Consider the following 21,030-nt stretch of genomic DNA (forward strand, 5'->3'; position numbering starts at 1 on the left):
TAAGAACTACTGCTGCTAACCAAAAGGTCAGTAGTTCAAATCCGCCAGGTGCTCCTTGGAAACCCTGTGGGGCAGTTCTACTCCGTCCTATAGGGTCGCTGTGAGTCAGAATTGACTTGACAGCAACAGGTTTGGTTTTTTGGTTTTGTGGAGATAAAAAGCTTCTTCGTTATTCTGGTCTTTAGCTCCCCTCATATGGATAGGAGCCCTGGTGGCACAGTGGTTAAAGCACTTGACTGCTAGCTGAGAGGTTGGCTGTTGGAAATCACCAGTGGCTCCGAGGGAGAAAGATGTGGCCATCTGCTTCTGTAGAGATTTGCAGCCTTGGGGTCAGTATGAGTCTGAATTGACTCGAAGGCAGTGAGTTTTTTTCTTATATGGATGGGAAGTCAATAGAAGCTGTTCTTTTCACTTACATAGTCTTTGTTTTATATCAATTTCTTGTGCTCATGTGTGTGAATATGTGTATGTACACACATGCACGCACCCATATTAATATATTGTGCCTGCCTACTCTTAAATATGATATCATAATGTGGTAGTGAAACTTTTTTTTTTTTTAGACTTAGAGACAAATATTCATAGTTGCATAGTTGGAGACTGCCAGCTAGCAGTTCAGTTTTGGTAGTCACCGTCTCTGCAGGATAATGTCTCTGCTAGTACTTGAATATCTTACTGCATTTTGCCCTTATCAGTTGTGTTTAATTACATGAAAGATGTAAGTACTGATACTATTGATGACAAGGCCGTATGTCATTAAACATGCTAAAGGCTAGGACTCTCTCACTTCAATCAAATGCTCAATCCACTTATACCAGTTAGTTCTTGGCTCAGTTTTGAAGAAAAAGCACACAAAGACCATGTATGAAGTGACAGAAATATATTGCCAAAGGGTATGTAATGATGGATTTTAAAAATATATTTACCTTTCTCAGAATGGAAAGTCCCTAAACATTTTATTTGCAGATTCATTGTCTAGGCATGCTTTCAGGAATGCATTATAGCAGTATAGCATAACGGCTAGTAACGTTTTCTGGAGTTAAACAAACATGGGTCAAATCCCAGCTCTCGTGCAAGTTCTTTTCCCTCTTTGAGTTTATACTCTCTGGATTTATTCCTAATGCCTACCTCAAAAGATTGGTGTGAAGATTAAATGAGATTATGCCCACGGCCCAGTGCCTGGCATGTAGTAAAAGTTCAAAATGTGCACTGTCATTGTTATTATCATTGCCTTCATCTTCATCATCATCATGATTATTATGGTATATGTATGGAAGGGGGAACTACCTATTCTCATGCTTCAGTTATGCCTGATTATGATACAACTCAAACCCCCACAAATGAGGCACATGAAACGGAGGCATAAGCGTCTATGGGGAAAGACTGTTGGTATTTGATTTGTATTCCAGATAATGTAATTCCACTTCTCATTTATTTTAAAAACACACATACACACGTTTCTCACGTTCCTTTCCACACGTCATTTCAAGCATTTCCTTTTTCTCCTGCCACTTTGTGTAGAGAAAAAGGAGGCAGTAGAGTGCTGTTCTTACAACGTGTAGCAGAACATGGGATACATGCCACCATACTTATTTTCTCCATCCAGAGATCACATAAACCTTACACAACCATGTTAATGTATTCAGAAGAAATCCGATCAAATTAAATGTGTGATATAGACATGCTTATCAAGTCAAAAGAAGACCTTTTACCTTGAGTAGGTTATGGTCAGAAGAGAAAAAAATAAAGGGCTTTTGAAACCAGACTCACACCAATTTATTTAAACAAATCCGCATGGGCATGTCTGAATAACCATTGATGCTGCACTTTGTCCCATGTCCCTTTGAGTGACACTTTTGAATGATACCAGAAATGCTAATTATTTCATGGTTTTCTTAGGAGATTTGCATACTGTGACTGGTTGAATAAGGGGCTTCACATTTATTTAATTAAATAAAATAGATGAAGACTTAATGAAAACCTATACATCTGAATGAGTATTTTCCCTTCAACCCAATTACTTACTCTACTTATACTTCCACTGATCATTATATTTTGAAGTCTTTTGAATGGATTCTAAGCAGTAACAAGTAATTGATCTTTTGAGGGTGGATTCGATTTTTCAGAAATTTCCAGAAGTCATTCAGAACCCAGTCTTGTAAAAGGAGATGAAAAACAAATCTAAGTAGTACTTTGGGTGCAAATTGAGATATTTTATAAAACAACAAGGCTGGTTCTCTTGTGTAGATGGTTTTCTTTTTGAACAAAGGACTTTCAAAACATTTTGAAAAACAGCAGCATTATTGCATTGATATCTTAACCTCCAAAAGTGGTTCCTTTGAAGGAAGAATACTCCATTATATGTATACATTCTGTACTGATTAAAATTCAGTGTTATATTCTTATCATCATGCTTAACAATGTACAGTTTACCCTATAAACAGTAAAATTTTTAATTGGTTTGGGAATATGTTTATATTGAGAATGCATAGTTAATGGACGTAATACATAGCTACGAACACAATTTCATGTCATTAGCATTCAGATTTCTCTATTTGAAAAACCTGAATTTTTTTAATTAATGAAAAAAAATTTAAGCTAAGTATTTATAAAACTCCTGATTGATAAGTGACAGATTCCAATATGGGGCTGAGTATAAAATTTATAAAAACTCACATGCTGAGGCAATGTTTTATTACAAGGTACTGTAACAGTTCTCTCTGCCTTGACCCATTCCCACCAACACTGTGAATTTGTTTTCCAGCAATGGCAAGCCGGCAAGTGGATATTGCAACTCAGGGCTGGTTCATTGGCCTAATGTGTGCCGTTGCTCTCCTTATCTTAATTTTGCTGATTGTTTGCTTCATCAGAAGAAACAAGGGTGGTAAATATCCAGGTAAGAAAGAAAGATTAAAATTGCTTTATAATGCTGCATAATTATCCATTAAACTGAAAAGAAATCACGAGCATAATCATGTACATTGCTGTAAATATATCTTCCCAGAGTCATGAAATCAAACTTGCTGTTCAAACAAGTTTTGATCCCTTTTTATATAATAAACAATCTAAACATTCTCAAAGCTCACAAGGCATTGGGGGGGAATAAATCAATTTGTTCTCTGAAGATATCAGTGACTCTCCTTTAATCCAAAAAAAAAAACCATTGCCTTCGAGTCGATTCTGACTCATAGCAACCCTATAATACAGAGTAGAACTGCCCTAGGGTTTCTTATGAGCTACTGGTGGTTTCAAACTACTGACCTTTTAGTTAGCAGCCAAATGCTTAACCACTGTACCACCAGGGCTCTGCCACTTCTTTAGGCTCCAATAAGTCATGGATACCCAAGTAGCATCTGAAACCAACTGGGGGAGGAGGAAGAAGAGGAAGGTACACGAAGTCTTCTCAGAGAGAGTAATGCATGAACTGTGTCTTGATATTGCGATGTATAACATTGCTTTCTTCAGCTTAATGGTTCGTGATGTTTAGTGGGTCCAATGGATTTATGTTTTTAATTAGGCCATTTTCATTTCGGATTTACATTCATATAGTCAGTAAATAGACTGGTAAATGAGGTGGGAGGAGTCTTTGAAATTTGAAAATCACGTCTTCATCAGGTGAGTAGGAGACTTGAGCCAAAATGCTTAAAAGAAGTCGACTTTACACAGCCTCTACCAGACTGAGTCCAGCACAACTAGATGGTGCCTAGCTACCACCACTGACTACCCTGAAAGGGATCACAATAAAGGGTCCCAGACAGAGCTGGAGAAAAACATAGCACAAAATTCTAACTCACAAAAAAACACCAGACTTACTAGCTGGACAGAGAATGGAGAAACCCTGAAAGTATGACCCCCTCAGTCACTCCTGAGGTGCACCCTTCAGCCAAAGATTAGACAGGCCCATAAAACAACAAAATTAAAGGGGCACAGCAGCACAAGGGCAAGGACTAGAAGGCAGGAGGGGACAGGGAAGCTGGTAACAGGGAACCCAAGGTTGAGAAGGGGAGAGTGTTGACATGTCGTGGGGTTGGTAATCAGTGTCACAAAACAATATGTATACTAACTGTTTAAAGAGAAGCTAGTGTATTCTGTAAACCTTCATCTAAAGTACAACAACAACAAAAAAAAGTAAAAAGAAGTCAACTTTATGAGCTAACAAATGTTAGAATGCCCCAAAGCAATAAAAACATCAAACTATATGCATGGCTACATATGTAACATCAACTGTGTATAGAATTATTTTCCACTGAGGAAAGCACAGGGTCAAAAATTAATGATGTCATTTTGAAAATTTTAGTAAAAGAAAAGGAAGATGCTCATGCTGATCCTGAAATCCAGCCTATGAAAGAAGACGATGGGACTTTTGGAGAATACAGGTTAGCCTCTGCTTCTCATTTGCTCCTCCTTTCTTTGCTCAGTAAGACACTGCACTCAGATACTTGCCATACAACAGGACTTGGCTAGGAATACGCTCTGCCCAGCATGTGATGCCTACCTCACATATCAGTCATAAAATTTAATTTAGAAACACTTCTATGTCTAAATGTTTACACATTCCTCATAATTAAAACATTCCCACTTTTCATTAAAAAATTAAAAAATAGATTTCCATCTTAGTCATAGTGTTGGTCGTGGGATGTTTTCCACTCTGCCGTATGTTCCAGGAACATTTGCTGTATTGATCAGCCCAGCAAAGCTGGTGCGCTACAGTAAGAACAAAGCAACAAAGACCCTACAAAACCTCCGTTGCGAGAGAAACTATACTCGTCATTTCTGAACTACGCATTTAGCCAGCATTAATGATCTTTTAAATCTTGGTTTTGAAGCTAGTTTTTCTAAAACAAGTGCCCATACCCTTGCCCATTACTCATAAAATGATGACAAGATTGTTTTAGAAGCTGTTAATTATGAAGAAGTTTCACAGCCCTCTAGGGAATGTGTTAACTCACAAAACTTTGACAATAAATTCTTGGCTTGGCTCCATCATTAACGAAATATTTTAATATGACCTGTGTGCTAAATAGTTAAAGAAAAAAAAAACCCTTTTGACAACGATATTCTTGCATAGATGTTGTGGGTCTTTGCAAAAAAAGGTAAATGATGATTTTGTTAAGTTTGTTTAAGCACAGAAACAAAACATTTATTCATTTATTTAAAAGATTGGGACTTGGTTGTTCCAAAGGGACTCTTTAGAGGCTTTATTTACACCTTGGTTTTTCTTTCCATAAGCCTCTTGATTATATAACATATAATCTTTTAAATCTGTACTGAATCCATGTGAAGGCTCTCTTTTTTATTGCCAGAAGAAAAGGCTTTTAGGTGAAATAAAATATTTCACTATTTTGATTGCCAGATGGCATTTATAGATAATAAAATATTTGTGTTCATTTTTGCCTCTCTCTAGAGCTCATTTTTGGTATTTTCATTACGATATTACGAGGGGTGAAATAATGCCCCAGATAAAGGACTGATTGAGAAAAACCATAGATGTTCAACAAAATTGGCTTCGTACCAGTTTCCATGCAGATAGAAGTGTTGTGCTTTGGTGTCTCAGCACCTAAGCTTTTGTATTGTGATCTTCACTTCAGCAGCGATGACTATGGTTTCTAAAAATTTTCAGAATTTCTGTATCTCATGATACAGAAAAATGTTTAGTGAGGGTTGTCTTGATGTCAGATGTTGATTCTGAGGCTGAAAGTGTATGAACACTTCAGGCAGCCCCCACACCCCATCCACTCCAAAGGTTTCATCGCTCATTAGAGCAGCCCGAAGGTACTCATGGAAACCCTGGTGGCAAGTAGTGGCTAAGAGCTACAGCTGCTAACCAAAAGATCAGCAGCTGGAATACACCAGGTGCTCCTTGGAAATCCTATGGGGCAGCTCTACTCTGTCCTATAGGGTCGCTATGAGTTGCAATCAACTTGACCGCAACAGGAAGATACGCAGAACGTAGGGCAGCCATGCCGTAACACTGAATGAGTAGAAATCTTCACTAGTTTAATTAGCTTTTCCAGACATTTCTCCCATCTAGCAGGTGAGCTGGTAATTACCACATAACTTCTTACTTTTAGAGTTCTTGTGGGTAGAAACTGATGTGGATGTGCACACCCCTGCCTTATTTATTGTGATGATACTGAATTTTTATTTTAGCCTAGAAAATTGTGTATTTGCATGATGCACTTCACACATTCTCCACGTGCTGATGGCGTCCTCGTCTACATTACCGTGCTCAAATGCATCTGGCAATGTACTGCTCACCTCGTGAGTCCCAAATATCACCTTGCTATTATAGCAATGTGGAAACCCTGGTGGCATAGTGGTTAAGTGCTACAGCTGCTAACCAAAGGGTCAGCAGTTCGTAATCCGCCAGGCGCTCCCTGGAAACTCTAGGGGGCAGTTCTACTCTGTCCTATAGGGTCACTATGAGTCGGAATGGACTCGACGGCACTGGGTTTGTTTTTTTTTTTTTTTTTTTGGTTTTATTATACCAATGTGAAACCATGATCTGATGTAAATGTAACTTTCCTAGGGTTACTATGCAGGTAATCATTAAAACCTGATTAAAATCTAGGTGGAACCTGAACTAGCTTGGAATCAAGAGACTTACTTTTATTCTCAACTCAGCCATTACCTGTGATTCCTTTAGATATGACACTTAATTTCTCTAGATCTCAATTTTTTTTTCATTTATAAAATGAGCCAGTTGTTCACTTACTAGACGATCTCTGAAGGTTTCCTTTCTAATCCTGTAATTTCTATGGTGCTCTACAAGCTATCTACTAACAACCTTTAATATGATTTTGGGTCCTAGAGCAGTATGTAGCAAGTGGTTGGTTACTGGCCTCATGATCACTGTGTTTACATCTATTTGGTCATTTTTTTTTCAATGTTAATTCATATGTGTTATGTTTGTCCCGTGTCTTCAAATGGCTGTCTTTAGTTTATGCCTTGAGTTTCTCAGGACAGAAAAACTTTTAATTTGGGCCCATTAAGTACAAACCCAATTGGTTCATGGTTCATGTGTGAAGACAAAAAACACTTAATCCCAATTGTGATTACGTCGATCTGGGAAGTGTCAAAGGAAATAAGTTCTAATGGGTGTCTTAAACTTGAAACACAATTTGGTGATTTTTTAAATGAAGTTAAAGGTTGATAAGGACATTCCCACAAGTAAAATCAATTCCTTAAATTCCCAACCCCCCTTTGTTACTAATGTGGCTTTGTCCTGTGACGTCCTGACACTACCTCAGAATGTTTTCCCTTTGGTTTCTTTCCTGTTTAAAACATTCAGAAGACCTTTAGTTTCTTCGATGTCACAGTTAATGAAAATGGTCCCAACTGTTTATTGCAGAATCCTTTTTCTTTTTTTTGAATAATACATTTGAGTGCCATTCCCTTCCCTAAATCGCCAGGGTCCCTTCTCTATCTACTTCACACCTTCTGGAAGTTTTGAGCTCTGTATTATTTATTGATTCTTACTCTTTTTCATTTCAAAAAAATAAATTAATATGCTAATCACACACAGACACAGAAAATTAGGGCTATTGTAAATGTAAATTAACTCTGTTTATGATTTGCTCATTCTCCAGCCTGAAATGAAAACAGGTTCTCTGTGATTGGCTCCATGCCAGAGGATATTTACATAGCATAAAGAGAGATGGAATTTCAATGGCCAAATCTGATTTTTTTTTTCCCATGTGCTGTAACCCTGTGCCCTCACTCCAACACCCACCCCCAAGCACTTACCCTCTGCAGCTTTCTTTGTTTGTTTCTTTAATTATACAGACAGTAGGATCTGCATCCTTACTAGCATATAGAAAAATCAGAGAAACAATGCAGCCAACTGTGTAAGTATTGTCTTATTCTTTAGATCTATTCTTTTTAAAATCAGAATGAACCTAGGTCATAAACCATATGCCCATGATGCTTGAATTCATAACTTACTATGTACATGGAGGCTCTTGTCATGGGAATCCTGTCATTCATGTGAACACAGTCCTGTTGCATGCTTGCTGACCCATGTTCATAATGCTTGAATGATGCTAAGATGTGTCACATTTGTTCTATACTTAAGCTTTAGTTTGCTCAAAACCATGAACTAGCTTATGAGCATGATAAATAATAATGGGATTTTTAGAGAGGGGGTTCAGAAAGATTGTTTGAATGTCAATAAAACTGAAGCACGGTTGGGCCAGCATAAGGTAGTGTCTAGAGAAAATTCAGAATTATCACAGGTTTATCCACCATTGCTGAGTTTTACTCTGTAGGCATTTAATGGGTACTTTTTTCCTGGATGCATAACCCTGATTCGGTTGCTCTCAAAAAATAAATCAAACTCCCTAAAATTTATTCTTAGGATAAGAAAAAAGAAGAAATATATTCCAGTGCTTTGTCTGACATCATAAAATTGGTTAAGAAGGAATTCAGTTTTTCTCAGTGTTAGAATCCTCAGGAATTTCTAAAACACCCACTGTCTCCAGTATTGTTATTTTACAATGAATTCATTCAACCAGTATTTATTGAGTGCCAACTGCATGTCTGGCCCTGGGGATTAAAAACCAACAGAAGATGGTCCCACATTGGGATTTTATATTCTAGTGAGGGAGGTAACAAAGAAAAAGAATAATTTCAGCATCATGTGAAAAGTGCTATGAAAAGGATACAACTAAGGTGCCAGCTGAGGGGGCTCCGGAAGCGAAAGCCAAGTAGGCTGCATAGAAGGAGGTGGAACAAGAAGTCTTCCCAGGCGAAGGAATGAATGCGGGAGCTGAGTTTTGATATTGCAATGTGAACATGTCTTTTCACCGCACAACCATCTTTCTTCATGAATATAAGTATTAATGTATTTTGTAGCTGTGTATACCATATTGTGACTTATTTTGAATTTTTAAAAATTCTCATAAAAACGCAGATGAATTTTTTTTTTGGAAGGCTTCAAATACTATGTAGCTAAATAAGCATATGACTTTCAAATCATCTTCTCTAACTTTCAAATCCCTCTCATTTGGGAAACTACCCTTTCACACTTAAACTTGACAAGGCAACTTCCCTTGGCACAATGTCAAAAGCAGTTCATTTGCTATTTCATTATAAAATCCATCTTTGAGTAGAAAAAGACAAGCACTAATGCGCTGCTCTAACAGACTTGTAGGCACTCATCACATCTGGTAAGTTCTAAGTGTGTGTGTATGTCACACACGTATTTCTTATGAAAAAAAAATCTCTCCAAGATGGGGAGCCTAGAACAGGGAGGAGAGGTGTGCCAGGAGACAGACACTTCTATCTGTTGAGTGCAAATCATGTGTCAGGCATTGTGTTCATGTCTTTCATCATTTTTTCCTCATTTAGCCAGATTCTAATTATTGAAGTACAATATTACATCATACCACATTTTTCAAAAACTAGTCTTAAAAATATATTGCTGCCTTTCAACAACTTTTCCTGGAAACACGCTATTTGTGGATAGACCACCCCACTTCCTTACTTCTCTTCCTTCAAACATGGTCTGTGCAGCTGTCAGAGTCTCTGTCATCCACTGTGGCCATTCATTAAGCTGGAATGAAAGCTTCCAGGGAACTTTTTTTGTGCTGGTCGTTATTCATGATTGATAGCATTGTATATGTAAAATTCACAGGAATCTGCAGACAAATATAATTAAGAAGAAACTTTAGTAATGTTGCTTAAAAAAAAATTACATAAAAGTCAATTTTATTTCTATTTACCTGTAAACAAATGAAAAATATTTTGTAATGATTCCAGTTATAATAGCATAAAAATATGATGTAGGAATAAAGCTGACAAAAAGAGCTCCCACCTCTGTATTCCTGGGTCTAAGAGCCCTGTAGTCCGTTCCACAGGTCGATTTGTCTATCTCTGCACCAAAACCATACTCTCTGAATACTACCCACCACCACCAGTTGCCATCAAGTCAATTCCAACTCATGGCAACCCCATGTGTGTCAGAGTAGAACTGTGCTCCATAGGATTTTCAAAGGCTGATTTTTCAAAAATAGATCTCCAGGCCTTTATTTCAAGGCACCTCTGTGCACTTTCAAACCTCCAGTCTTTTGACTAGCAGATGAGCACGTTAACCATTTACACCACCCAGAGACTCCATCTTAATACTGTACCTTTATAATATGTCTTGATATCTGATAGGTCACGTCCTCCAACTTTGTCCTTCTTGTCAAGAGTTTCTTAGATCTCCTTGGCCCTTTTCATTTACATATAAATTTTATAATCAACTTGTCAAGGTCCACAGAAGAACCTGCTGAATTTATATTGGAAATAAATTGAATCTAAAGAGCAATCTGAGGAAGGTTGACATATTTACCATATTTTAATCTTCCTCTCCATAGATTAAAGCCCTGGTGGTGCAGTGGTTAAGAGCTATGGCTGCTAAGCAAAAGGTCAGCAGTTCAAGAGTCCACCAGCCGCTCCTTGGAAACCCTATGGGGGCAGTTCTACTCTGTCCTGTAGGGTCACTATGAGTCAGAATAGACTAGACAGAAATGGGTAACAGGTTCGGGCCCATAGATTAGTATTCCTCCATTTATTAAGGTCTTCATTAATAACTTTCCAAGTTTTATTTTTTCATAGAGGTCTTACACACCTTTTTTTTTTTCTTTTAATAGTATTTTATTGTGTTTTTGGTAAAGATTTACACAGTAGTTTAGGTTCCCACTCAGCAATTTCTACACAGTTGTTCTGTGACATTCTCATTTTTCCACTGTGGTTGTTCTGTTCTTATGTATCTTTTTGTTAGATTTGTTCCTATGTCACATTTTTGTGCTGTCATAACAGGAATCATTTATTTTATTTTATTTCCTAATTTTTTGCAAATACATAGATATATGACTGAGTTTTATGCTAATATTGGGTCAAACAACATTAGTAAGCTCTCTTATTAATCCTAATACTTGACTATAGACTCTTCTGGATTTTTTACATGCATAATTATATCAGTTATCAATCATGACAGTTTGCTTTCTTTTTAATGCTTATGCCTTCTGTTTCTTTTACTCATCAAACTGCTTAGTATTTTCAAAGCATTGTTGATTAGAAGTGGCAATAGCAGCCATCCTTACTATCATCTCTGATGTCAAACAGAAAGCTTTTGACATTTCACCATCAAAAATAACATTTACTCTAGGTTTGTGTAGATACCTTGATGAGAATAATGAAGTTATTTCTATTCTTAGTGTGCTAAAATTTTTATCACAAATGAGTGTTGAATTTTGCCATATGCCTTTCTGTAAATCTATTGTGATGATCACATGATTTTTCTATTTTCTTCTGCTAATATGGTTTTTTTTTTTATGGTACATTACATGAATTAGTTTTTAATGTTAAACTTGCAGTCCTGGCATAAACCCATGCTGATGATGATATATTATCTTTTTGGTAGGTAGCTAAATTTTATTTGCTTATAATTTGAGGTTTTTTTGATCTATGTTTATAGATGAGATTAGCCTATAATTTTCCTTTCTCAAAGTGTTCTTGTTGGGCGTATCTATCAATATTGTACCAGCCTCACAAAATGATTAGGAGTGTTTCCTCTGGGATGTCAAACTTAACATGTCCAAAATTAAACTACAATCTTCCTCCCCAAATATCTCATGGTAAGGTCAATTCCATCCTTCCCATTGGTCAGACCAAAAATCTTGGCTTCATCCTTGCTTCTTCTTTTTCTCCATCATTCCACATCCAATCCATCAGAAAATCCTGTTGGCTCTACCTTCAAAATACATCCATAACCTAACCACCTCCACTCTTCCACTCTGGTCCAAATCACTCCTGGATTGTTGTAGTAATCTCTGTTAAACCCTTAGAATAGAGGTGAGCAAACACTTTCTGTAAATATTTTAGACTTTATGGGCCATACAGTCTCTGCTAGAACTACTCAACTCTGCTGTTATAGTGCAAAATCAGCCATAGACAATATCTAAATGAATGGGCAAGAGCGATTTGGCTGTAGTCTACAGATCTGTCCTCTGGAGGCTATGCTCAACACTGATGACAGACTAACACTTTTAAAATTAAGTCAGATCATGTCACTCATCTGTTGAAAACCCTCCAGTGGCTTCTCATCACATTCAGAGTTAAGGCAGAATCTTTGAAATATCCTACAAGGCCTTAATCTAGCCCTGTTACCTCACTTATCTTAACCCCTACTACCGTCTCTGTCTCACTCATTCAGCTTCAGCCACACCAAGCTCTTTGCTGTTCCAAGAACTTGCTAGGCTTGCTTCTACCTCAGGTCATTTGTACTGCTATTCCCCCTGCCAGGATCACTCTCTTACCAGCTATCCACCTGAATAACTCATCTCTTTTAAGTCTTTGATCAGATGTCACTTCTTAGCAAGGCCTTCTCTGGGCATCCAATTTAACGTTCAACCTTCCATTCCCTCCCTAACACATTCAGTCCCCTTTTCTTGCCTCTGTATTTTCCATAGCACTAATCACCTTCTAACATACTATATAGCTAATTTTTTATTATGTTGATTATTTATTGTCTGTATTTTCCTCCACTGGAATGTAAGCTAAATAAAGGCAAGGTTTTTAATCTGTCTTGTTTGCTGCTATATCCCCAAAGCCTAGAACAATACCTGTATTAAAGTAGGCACTCAATAAACATTTATTAGATAAATGGATGGATGGATCAAAGACCCATGGATAGATGGGTGGGTCAAAAAAATGCCCATTGACTAGAATTTCCTGTAGTATATTCCTTGGGACATTAGTTCTACAAAACAGAAAAGATTAATTATTAGAATCCAGGTTATAAAATCCTACTCATTATTGAACTCTTCAGTGGAATTAACTCCCTCATCAAGTCATGAGCAATATTTCACAGGAATTATTCAAGAAGAGCCTAGAAGATAATGATTAAATTTCATAGATGTTATATAAGTGATTCTTAGGATAGAGACTGGTTTCTATGTCCCCTGAAGTGTCCCAAACACAGACCACCACAAGATGCTGCAATACCTCCCCAGGGGTTCATTAGCCACATTGGGAATATAGTTCATTCAGTTTGTGACAAGAACTTGTGTATTATTGAAACAGTTAATTTTTAACATCATACGTCAGTGTAGTATTAAGCTAGCATTAGTTTCCAGTCTTGAGACTTTTTCCTTGGAGAAAAATTGAAAACCCTAGTAGGATTCTTGGCCAAAGAGCTGAAATTTTTGTGTACCTTGAAACATTTGTATCTTGGCTAGAAAAAAAGACTCTCTGAAAGGGAAGGAGCAATAAAGTCCTAGCGCAAATTGCTGGGTGAAATGCTACAGCTAATGCAACCTGTTTTTTACATTAAGATTTTTTTTTTTCCAATATTGTGTATGTTTCTTCTTTTGTCTGGCATTTTTTTCTTATATGAAGGAAAACACAATATTGGATCCTGTCATTATCTTTTTTTCTTTATTTACTTTTTCACTGAATGTTACCTATTAATGAATAACAGAATGAGTATACCTGGTTACATAGCCATACAGGTAGATGTTCTAAAACATAATGATTCCTCTTCTACTTCCAGAGATTGTGCTTAGGGGATTCCATAAACAAATAAGCAAAAAAAAAAAAGCCTATAAATTTTTATTAAATTATACTCCTCAGATTCCTGGCCAACATGAACAGGCTGCATAACACACATGAAAGAAGGGAGTAGTGGGGTAAAGATGAGCACAGGAGAAGTATGTTTTTATATTTTTTAAACATTCACACTCTTTAGAATATATTGACATGCACTGATAGTTCAAATCTAAGACTTTTAAGTCAAATTGTGTCTCTTTCCAAATTAGTAAGTCTTTACCCATTAACTAAAATTCTTTCAGAAAAAAAAAAAAAAAACTGTATGCTATCAGTGTAAGGATTTTGCTTTTCTTCTTAGGCTATTTTCATTTGTTTCTTCTGCATCCTTTTAATGGAATTTGTAGGTCTCTTGAAAGGTAAGGTTGAAGTTTATAAATCTGGCCTGCACTCAATAAGAAAATTATTTGAAATGCAGGATTTTGCTTTACCTTCTGGCTCAGAGGAGAAAAAAATCCATGTTTCACATTTAACCAAAATCATTTTCCATTCATATTCAAGGAATCAGAAATATTAAGCAGTTTAACATACTAACTTCTCTACTTGCTTTTACTCCATTTTGAATTCAAAATAGTGATGATTTTTAACTTTTTCCAGTTCTTCCTTTTGCAATACTTGTGATTATTTCTGAATTGCTTTCAAATCACGAGTCAGAATCTGTCGTTGAAATTGACATGTGCAATAAGAAGCCATCCACTCTGCTGAAGACTTCATGATTAAACCATTTCTGCCCCTGATTTCCATCCCAACCATATCCTCGTAATTGGAGTCAACCATACAATTAGATTTGCTGGGAGGAGCCCGGGACTCCATCTGCTTTGTCATAATTTGCATGCATGATCTTTAAAAACAAAAAACCTTTTCTAAATGCCAGTCTTGACAAAAATGTTTTCTCTCTTTTTCCAGTGATGCAGAAGACCACAAGCCTTTAAAAAAAGGAAGCCGAACACCTTCAGACAGAACTGTGAAAAAGGAAGACAGTGATGATAGCCTAGTTGACTATGGAGAGGGGGTGAATGGCCAGTTCAACGAGGATGGCTCCTTTATTGGACAATACAGTGGTAAGAAAGAGAAAGAACCGGCTGAAGGAAATGAAAGCTCAGAGGCACCGTCTCCTGTCAACGCCATGAATTCCTTTGTTTAATTTTTAAGCTCTTTGCCAATATCCCATTTCTCGATAATGTTTATCTTAAGCACTTGGTTGTTTACCTTCTCATACTATGAACATAGAGGCAGAAAATGTATTTTCTACTGTATGTTATTATTATGAGAACAGTTAGAGCAAGAACATAACTCATTCAAATGATATGTTAATATGAGCTGGAGTGCAAAGTGCATACTTTTTTGTTCAAAATGGGTATTCTTGAGTTCCTCAGAACTGAAAAAATAATACAGCGACATCAACAAATCATGTTATTTCCTCCTAAGGATACAGATCAATATGATGCATGAAAAACGCTACACATTTAAAGGACACACCTGTGTATGTTATGAAAACATGGTTTGATACTTTGTTTATACTGTCCTCTGCCGAACCCCTAAATATGAATTCCGTTTTCATTGTCAAGAGTGTTACTGTAGTATTTTCTAGAACTTCAATGTCTTTGTGGACATTGTTGTGAAACTGGTGACTCTATGTCTAGCTGTTGTTAGTCTTTTTGGGAGACTGTTAGGAACAGTATGTACAGTATATACTTGCTAAATGAGGTAATTATGGCAGTTGCATTTGCTGATGCTTACTGAGACTCTGTTACCTGCTCTCTGCTCCTGTTATTCCGTAGCCTTCTTGATCTGCCAGGTATTACAGCAGTGCAGTGTTCTACTTTTTCCATCATCTCTGTGGTCGATTGTTCCTAGGCATAAACGGTGTGCATTGCAGTGCATTTTGGCACTTGTGCCATACTGAAGGAATTGGAAACAAACCACTAAAATTTGATTTCAAGACTTATTCCAGAAGACACAGGGCAAGATACATGCCGTGCCTTCAGACAATAAGCATTCCATAGCATACTACAATCTGTATTAGCCAGTATGCTCAGCCAGAACTCCTAGATGACTGTCATTGTCTAGAAGTCACTTTTAAAAAGCAGAGATAAGGAAAACTGCAATGCTGAAAAAAGGAAATGTGAAAACAATAATAATTTTAAGGAGCATTTGTTTTTCCATAAGCACAAAAAGAAAAGCTTTTTCACCCACAAGGGCACATGATGATTTTATGGTTTTGTATGGTTTCTATTAAAACAAGTCAAATTCAGCAAGAAAGATGTCAAGTTGGTAAAAAGACAAAATTTTTTAAGTTATTCCAAAAATAAAAACATACAACAGCATGCTGACAGTCCTAAGTTATTCTCTAAGTCTTTACCCATGTGATAGCTTTTGGAACTCTCTGCAGCATTAAGCAATGTGTATGCAAATTGGTGTGGTCACATTTCAGGATCAAAGAAATCTAACAAGTGCTAACAAGGCCTACAGTCAAAGTAATTCCATCTGCAGTATCAAAAATAAATATCTATAGTCTATCAAATTCATGAATGATATATATCAAATGGTTTACCTCCAAATATGAAATTCTAGAACAACCTATGGTTGAAGGAATGCTCAGTTTCATTTGCCAATAAATTGGTTTCTCATAACTTGCATCAAGTTTAATTTTAAGTAAAGCTTTTTATATGTAGATATTTTGTTGAATTTGTAAATACACTTAAAGTGTAGATGCTATTTGCTTATAGGTGTGACATACAAATAAACATGCAAACAATGTTTATGCTGTACTGTGTAAGAAGTAAGCTAGTTAACAGAGTGCGTGGGATTGGAAAGCATCTACTAAATACTTTTTGGGTTTTTTTCCCCTCCCCTTTGCTGTGAAACTGAAATAGTGAACTATTCTATAGGTTGACAACTGGTTTCTGAAAATGAACCCTTCAGAACTTTGCCTGTGGGACACCATAGTCTGAATTACCTGGCATCTTTCATGTATGTAGGTAAAGCACAGTTTGAAGTAATTCCAGGTAACGATGGCCCTAAATACATTCAGGTCTCCATATTCACGTCTTCCAGATCAACCTGTCCACTGGAAATCCAAAAAGACAAAACAGGCTTGCCTTGTGTCAGAGAGCACAAAGAGAAAAAGTTACTTTCAATTTGCCAATGTTTTGGAAGAACGGGAACAGTTTTTACGCTTCCGTAATGGTAGATGCCATATTTATCTGTGCATGAAGGGGTCCCTTCTGTAATTGTGCAACTGATTTTGTATTAAAAATTAAATGTGGTTTGAAAAGTCCCTCTCTCTCTCATAATTTCTCACGTTCCCAGTGGAGTGTGAATGTCCAAGTAATGCTACATGTAATGGTGCAGGCAAATGTAAATGGATTTCCGTCAAAAAGTAATTATGAAACAGTCTTGCTCTCTTTGTGACTTTTAACTTTTTCACACAGAAATTTCCTAATGTTTTAAAATACTGCAAATTTGGGGTTTTTCTATTTTTCAAAGGCTATTTTTATGTATTAAATGCAAAGAAAATTAAACACAGAGCGAACTACAACATGACACGAAGTTAATAAAATAGGGTATATAAAAAATCTTTTTTAGTGAAAAGCAGAAAGAGATATTACAAGGCTTTTTGCGAAAAGGTCTGAGAAATCCGGTGCTGCCTGGAAGGCCACCCTCTCCTCCTGTCCTTGAAGGCCTTCACCCTCCCCAGTCCCAAGCTGCTTGGATTTCTTAACTTCTCCTGCTTAATGAGACAGCTTGGACGTTTACAGATATTACTTTCATGTTATTCACTCCCTTCTCTCTACCCCCATTCTTCTAATTGGCTCACACCTGTCTGGCTTCTTAAACAGCTGAGATCTGGATAGTTCCTGGGTGTCACCACCTGCCCCTTATTCACTGTTCCCCTGGTCCCAGCTTTCTACCCACAGAGCTCGCCTCCCTCTACATTAGTCTGATAACATCATGTTACATAAGCAAACTGTAAAATGTGACAGAGCATAGCAGTTCTGCCGTGGAGGGCATTTCTGTCACTCAATTTAGAAAAGCACATCGGGACCACCCTCCTCCCCTCACACTGTAGGCTAGACTCACAGTCCACAAGCTGAGACCATCATCAGTCGCAGCTCTGTTTAGCAACAGGGACTGGCGAAATGTAAGCCTGACCATGAAAATACATTACTGCGTTGATGCCTTCTTGTTCAGATGGTTTATAATGGCCCTGGTTTACTCTTAATGGTTGGTTTTGGAAATGGCTTGTGGAGGCAAGGGAAAAGAATACAGGAACTGAGAATTCTCGTCACCTAAAAGGAGCTCTGGTGGTACAGTGGTGAGGCGCTCGGCTGCTTACTGAAAGGTCAATGGTTCGAACCTACCTGGCCCCACAGGAAAAAAGACCTGGTGATCTGCTTCTGTAAACATTACAGCCTTGGAAACTCCATGGGGCAGTTCAACTCTGTCATACAGGGCTCCTATGAGTTGAAATCAACTCATCTGCACAGGACAACAAAGAGACTTTCTCCTCTCATAAGATTTTTCCACAAATTACCACCAGAGGGCTCCTGTGTTCTTAACCAGACAAAGGAAACCTTACTGCAGTAAAAAGAAGCTATTCAGAACAGTACATCACATCACTTCTGGTACTCTCATTGTGATCCGATAGTCTACAAAATGATTGCCTGCTACAGCAGGGGAAATGGAATTTGCAGCTTTCTCTGATGAGTTCACAACTTCCAGGGAGTAAGCTTGGGGCACTGTAAGCATCCTTGTCATTGCTACAGGTTGGTAGGATAAGGGAAACCTTAAAATGGTTTTGCCCCTTTCTCCAGAATATGATTATATCACCAAGTGTTTATGTTTTGAGATTGGATAGCATAACAAGGACATTTAAAGCATGAACAGCTTTTGTTTTTAACTTTAAAACAAAAGCAAAAATAGGGGAGTTGGAGAATACTACCAGTGGCCAATAAGTCATTTCTGACTCGTGTCGAACCCGTGTGTGTCACAGGAGAACTGTGCTCCATAGGGTTTTCAGTGGCTGTTTTGTCAGAAGTAGACTGCCAGGCTTTTCTTCCATGGCACCTCTGGGTGGACTCAAACTGCCAACCTTTTGGTTAGCAGCTGAGTGTGTTAATTGTTTATACCACCTAGGGACTCCAGGAGAATACTACCAGAGTATTTACATTAAATAAATTGACAGTTTCTAGATTGAAGTGGAAACATCACTGGACCAGAAAAAGAGCAGGGTTCACATTCCAGCTCTACCGCGAACTAGCTATGTGGTCGTGTATGAGTGAACCCCCTTAATCTTCTACCTCTTCAGGCCTCCATTTTCTCAACTTTAAAATGACAGAAAAAAGTGATTTCTAAGGTCCTTTTCTGCTTAAACCCTGTGGTTCCAAATAGCAACAACAAAAATTATCTGAGCACCACTCCAGCCAGGTATTTTACCCAGGGAGGAGGATACAAAATGAGTGAAATCAGGTGTGGTTTCTGCTCTCGTCAAGCTTACAGCCTGATGTGAGAAGAGAGACGTTAACCAAATAACCCCCTGGTGAATGTGTAGTCCCAAAACAAGATAAGAGCCGTGAAAAGAAGGCACATGGGTCCATGAAGGGAACTAATGGGGAATCCTGACCTGGACAGGGTGGACAGGAAGGCTTCCCAGAGGAAGCAGTGCCTGAGCCCAGGAACCAAGGAGGAGAAGGCAGGTCAAAGCCATTGCACAGACAAAGGCCAGAGTGCCTGGAGCAGACGCAGGGACTGGGTCATGCCGGCTCTTGTGGACCACAGGACAGGTTTTGGTATTTATTTAAGGAGCAGTGAAAAGAGGGAAGTAATTGAAAAGCTTTAAGTAAAGGGGTTATATGATCAGGTTTGTATTTTAGGGGGAACAAAATCATGGGCTTTAGTGCGGTGAACAGATTGGAGGAGAGCCAGAGAGAATGATAAGAGATCGTTGGATCACCTAGATAAGACATGATAGCGTTTGGAGTAGGATCCTAAAAGAGGAAATAGAGAGACGTGGGTGGATTGTAAAGGTATTAGGAGGTAAAATTGACAGGAGTAATGGCTTGGATATAAGGGGTTCTGACTTGCCTAAGGAGATATATGGGGTTGCTCTTCACTAAGGTGGGAACATCAGGAAACAACCAGATTTGAGAATAAGCTATGAATCCTGGCTAATAAATGATGAATTTGAAAAGCCTGTGAGACATCCAAGTGGAAATGACTAGAAGAAGTTGGATATATAAAGCTCAAAAGAAACTTCTAGGAGGATGAGTAGTTATGTAAACCAGGGAGCATGGATGAGAGAATAAAGAAGAGGCCTGAGGACTACACCTTAAGAAACTCCAACGTATAATGGACATGAAGAGGCAGATGGACCTCTAAAGAAAGCCAATAAACAGGAGCAAAGAGTTGGGAAAAAATAAGGAGAGTGTGCTGTCTTGGAAGCCAGTGAAAGACACCATTTCAAGAATAGAGAAGGTTAACAGTGTCACATAATACTGAGCAATCAAGTTAAATGGAGATTGAGAAATATTTTTTTAATTTGAAGACATGGAAGTCATCCGAGACCATAGTAAAAGGTACTGGATGGAGTGTGGTAACAGATTGGAGTGAGGTTAGGAGTAGATGAGGAAATGGAGACTAGTTTTGCCATTACCCACATGGACAATCCATCTGTCACTGGGCTCAGTTCCTTAACATCCTCGTTTCTGCCTCAGCCTCCCACTCCTACTGCTCTACCTCCAGTGTAATATAATTCAAGCATCCCACTCTGCCCACAGCTTCTCCTCCAACCCATTGTCCCCTCTGCTTTCTCCCAACCCTTCAACTTGTTCCTTTTTTCCATCCCTTCTCCATCATGAATTCTATAGTCAATCATTTTTAAAATACTCCTTCTATCTTTTGCCCTTCTATCTTTTCTAAATACCTGTGGAGGTATCATATGATCCAGGATCAGGTCTACCGTCTGCTTTCTCCCACCTGACCTCTAGAAGCTGAGAGATATCATGGAAAACATTGATGTCACTTTAAATTCATAAATATCATCAAATGGTTCAACTTTCAACACTACCCAATAACCTGCTGTTTTTCTTAGGTAAACTTACATTTTCATACTCAGCAATGACTATTTCAAATCTTCTCCACTCTCCTCAAACATTCAACCCTACCTCTTTGCGCTACCCACCTTCACAAATCACTCTCTGCAAAATGACCTTGCATCATAATTGACTGAAAAAAAAAAACATCTATTTGTGGGAATTGCCTCTTCATCTTGCTGACAAACTAAAATGCCTGCCTCAATATGCTCCATCCTCTCCTTCCTCCTTCCTGTTAAAATAGAGAAGCCATCTTTCCTCCTGTCTACTACCATCCTTCTACCTGTGTCTGGGAATGACTCTACTCCTTGGTGGATTCTTATCCATCAGGCATCTCTTCTCCTGC

The 21,030-nt window shown here is 37.9% G+C and overlaps 1 protein-coding gene across 18 annotated transcripts in view; it reads left to right on the top strand.

Moving 5' to 3' along the window:
* The window catches only part of NRCAM (neuronal cell adhesion molecule), a 302,828-nt gene extending 287,868 nt beyond the window's left edge, over positions 1-14,960 (top strand). For all 18 annotated transcript variants that reach the window (XM_049893835.1, XM_049893833.1, XM_049893851.1 and 15 more), the window contains 3 exons: positions 2,765-2,896; positions 4,298-4,376; positions 14,497-14,960. In XM_049893835.1, coding sequence (XP_049749792.1) covers positions 2,765-2,896; positions 4,298-4,376; positions 14,497-14,734 — 449 coding nt within the window. In that variant the 3' untranslated portion in view covers positions 14,735-14,960. The remainder of the gene's footprint in view (positions 1-2,764; positions 2,897-4,297; positions 4,377-14,496) is intronic.
* Positions 14,961-21,030: the final 6,070 nt, after the last annotated feature.

Source organism: Elephas maximus, chromosome 8 (genome assembly GCF_024166365.1).
Source record: "Elephas maximus indicus isolate mEleMax1 chromosome 8, mEleMax1 primary haplotype, whole genome shotgun sequence".
NCBI lineage: Eukaryota > Metazoa > Chordata > Mammalia > Proboscidea > Elephantidae > Elephas > Elephas maximus.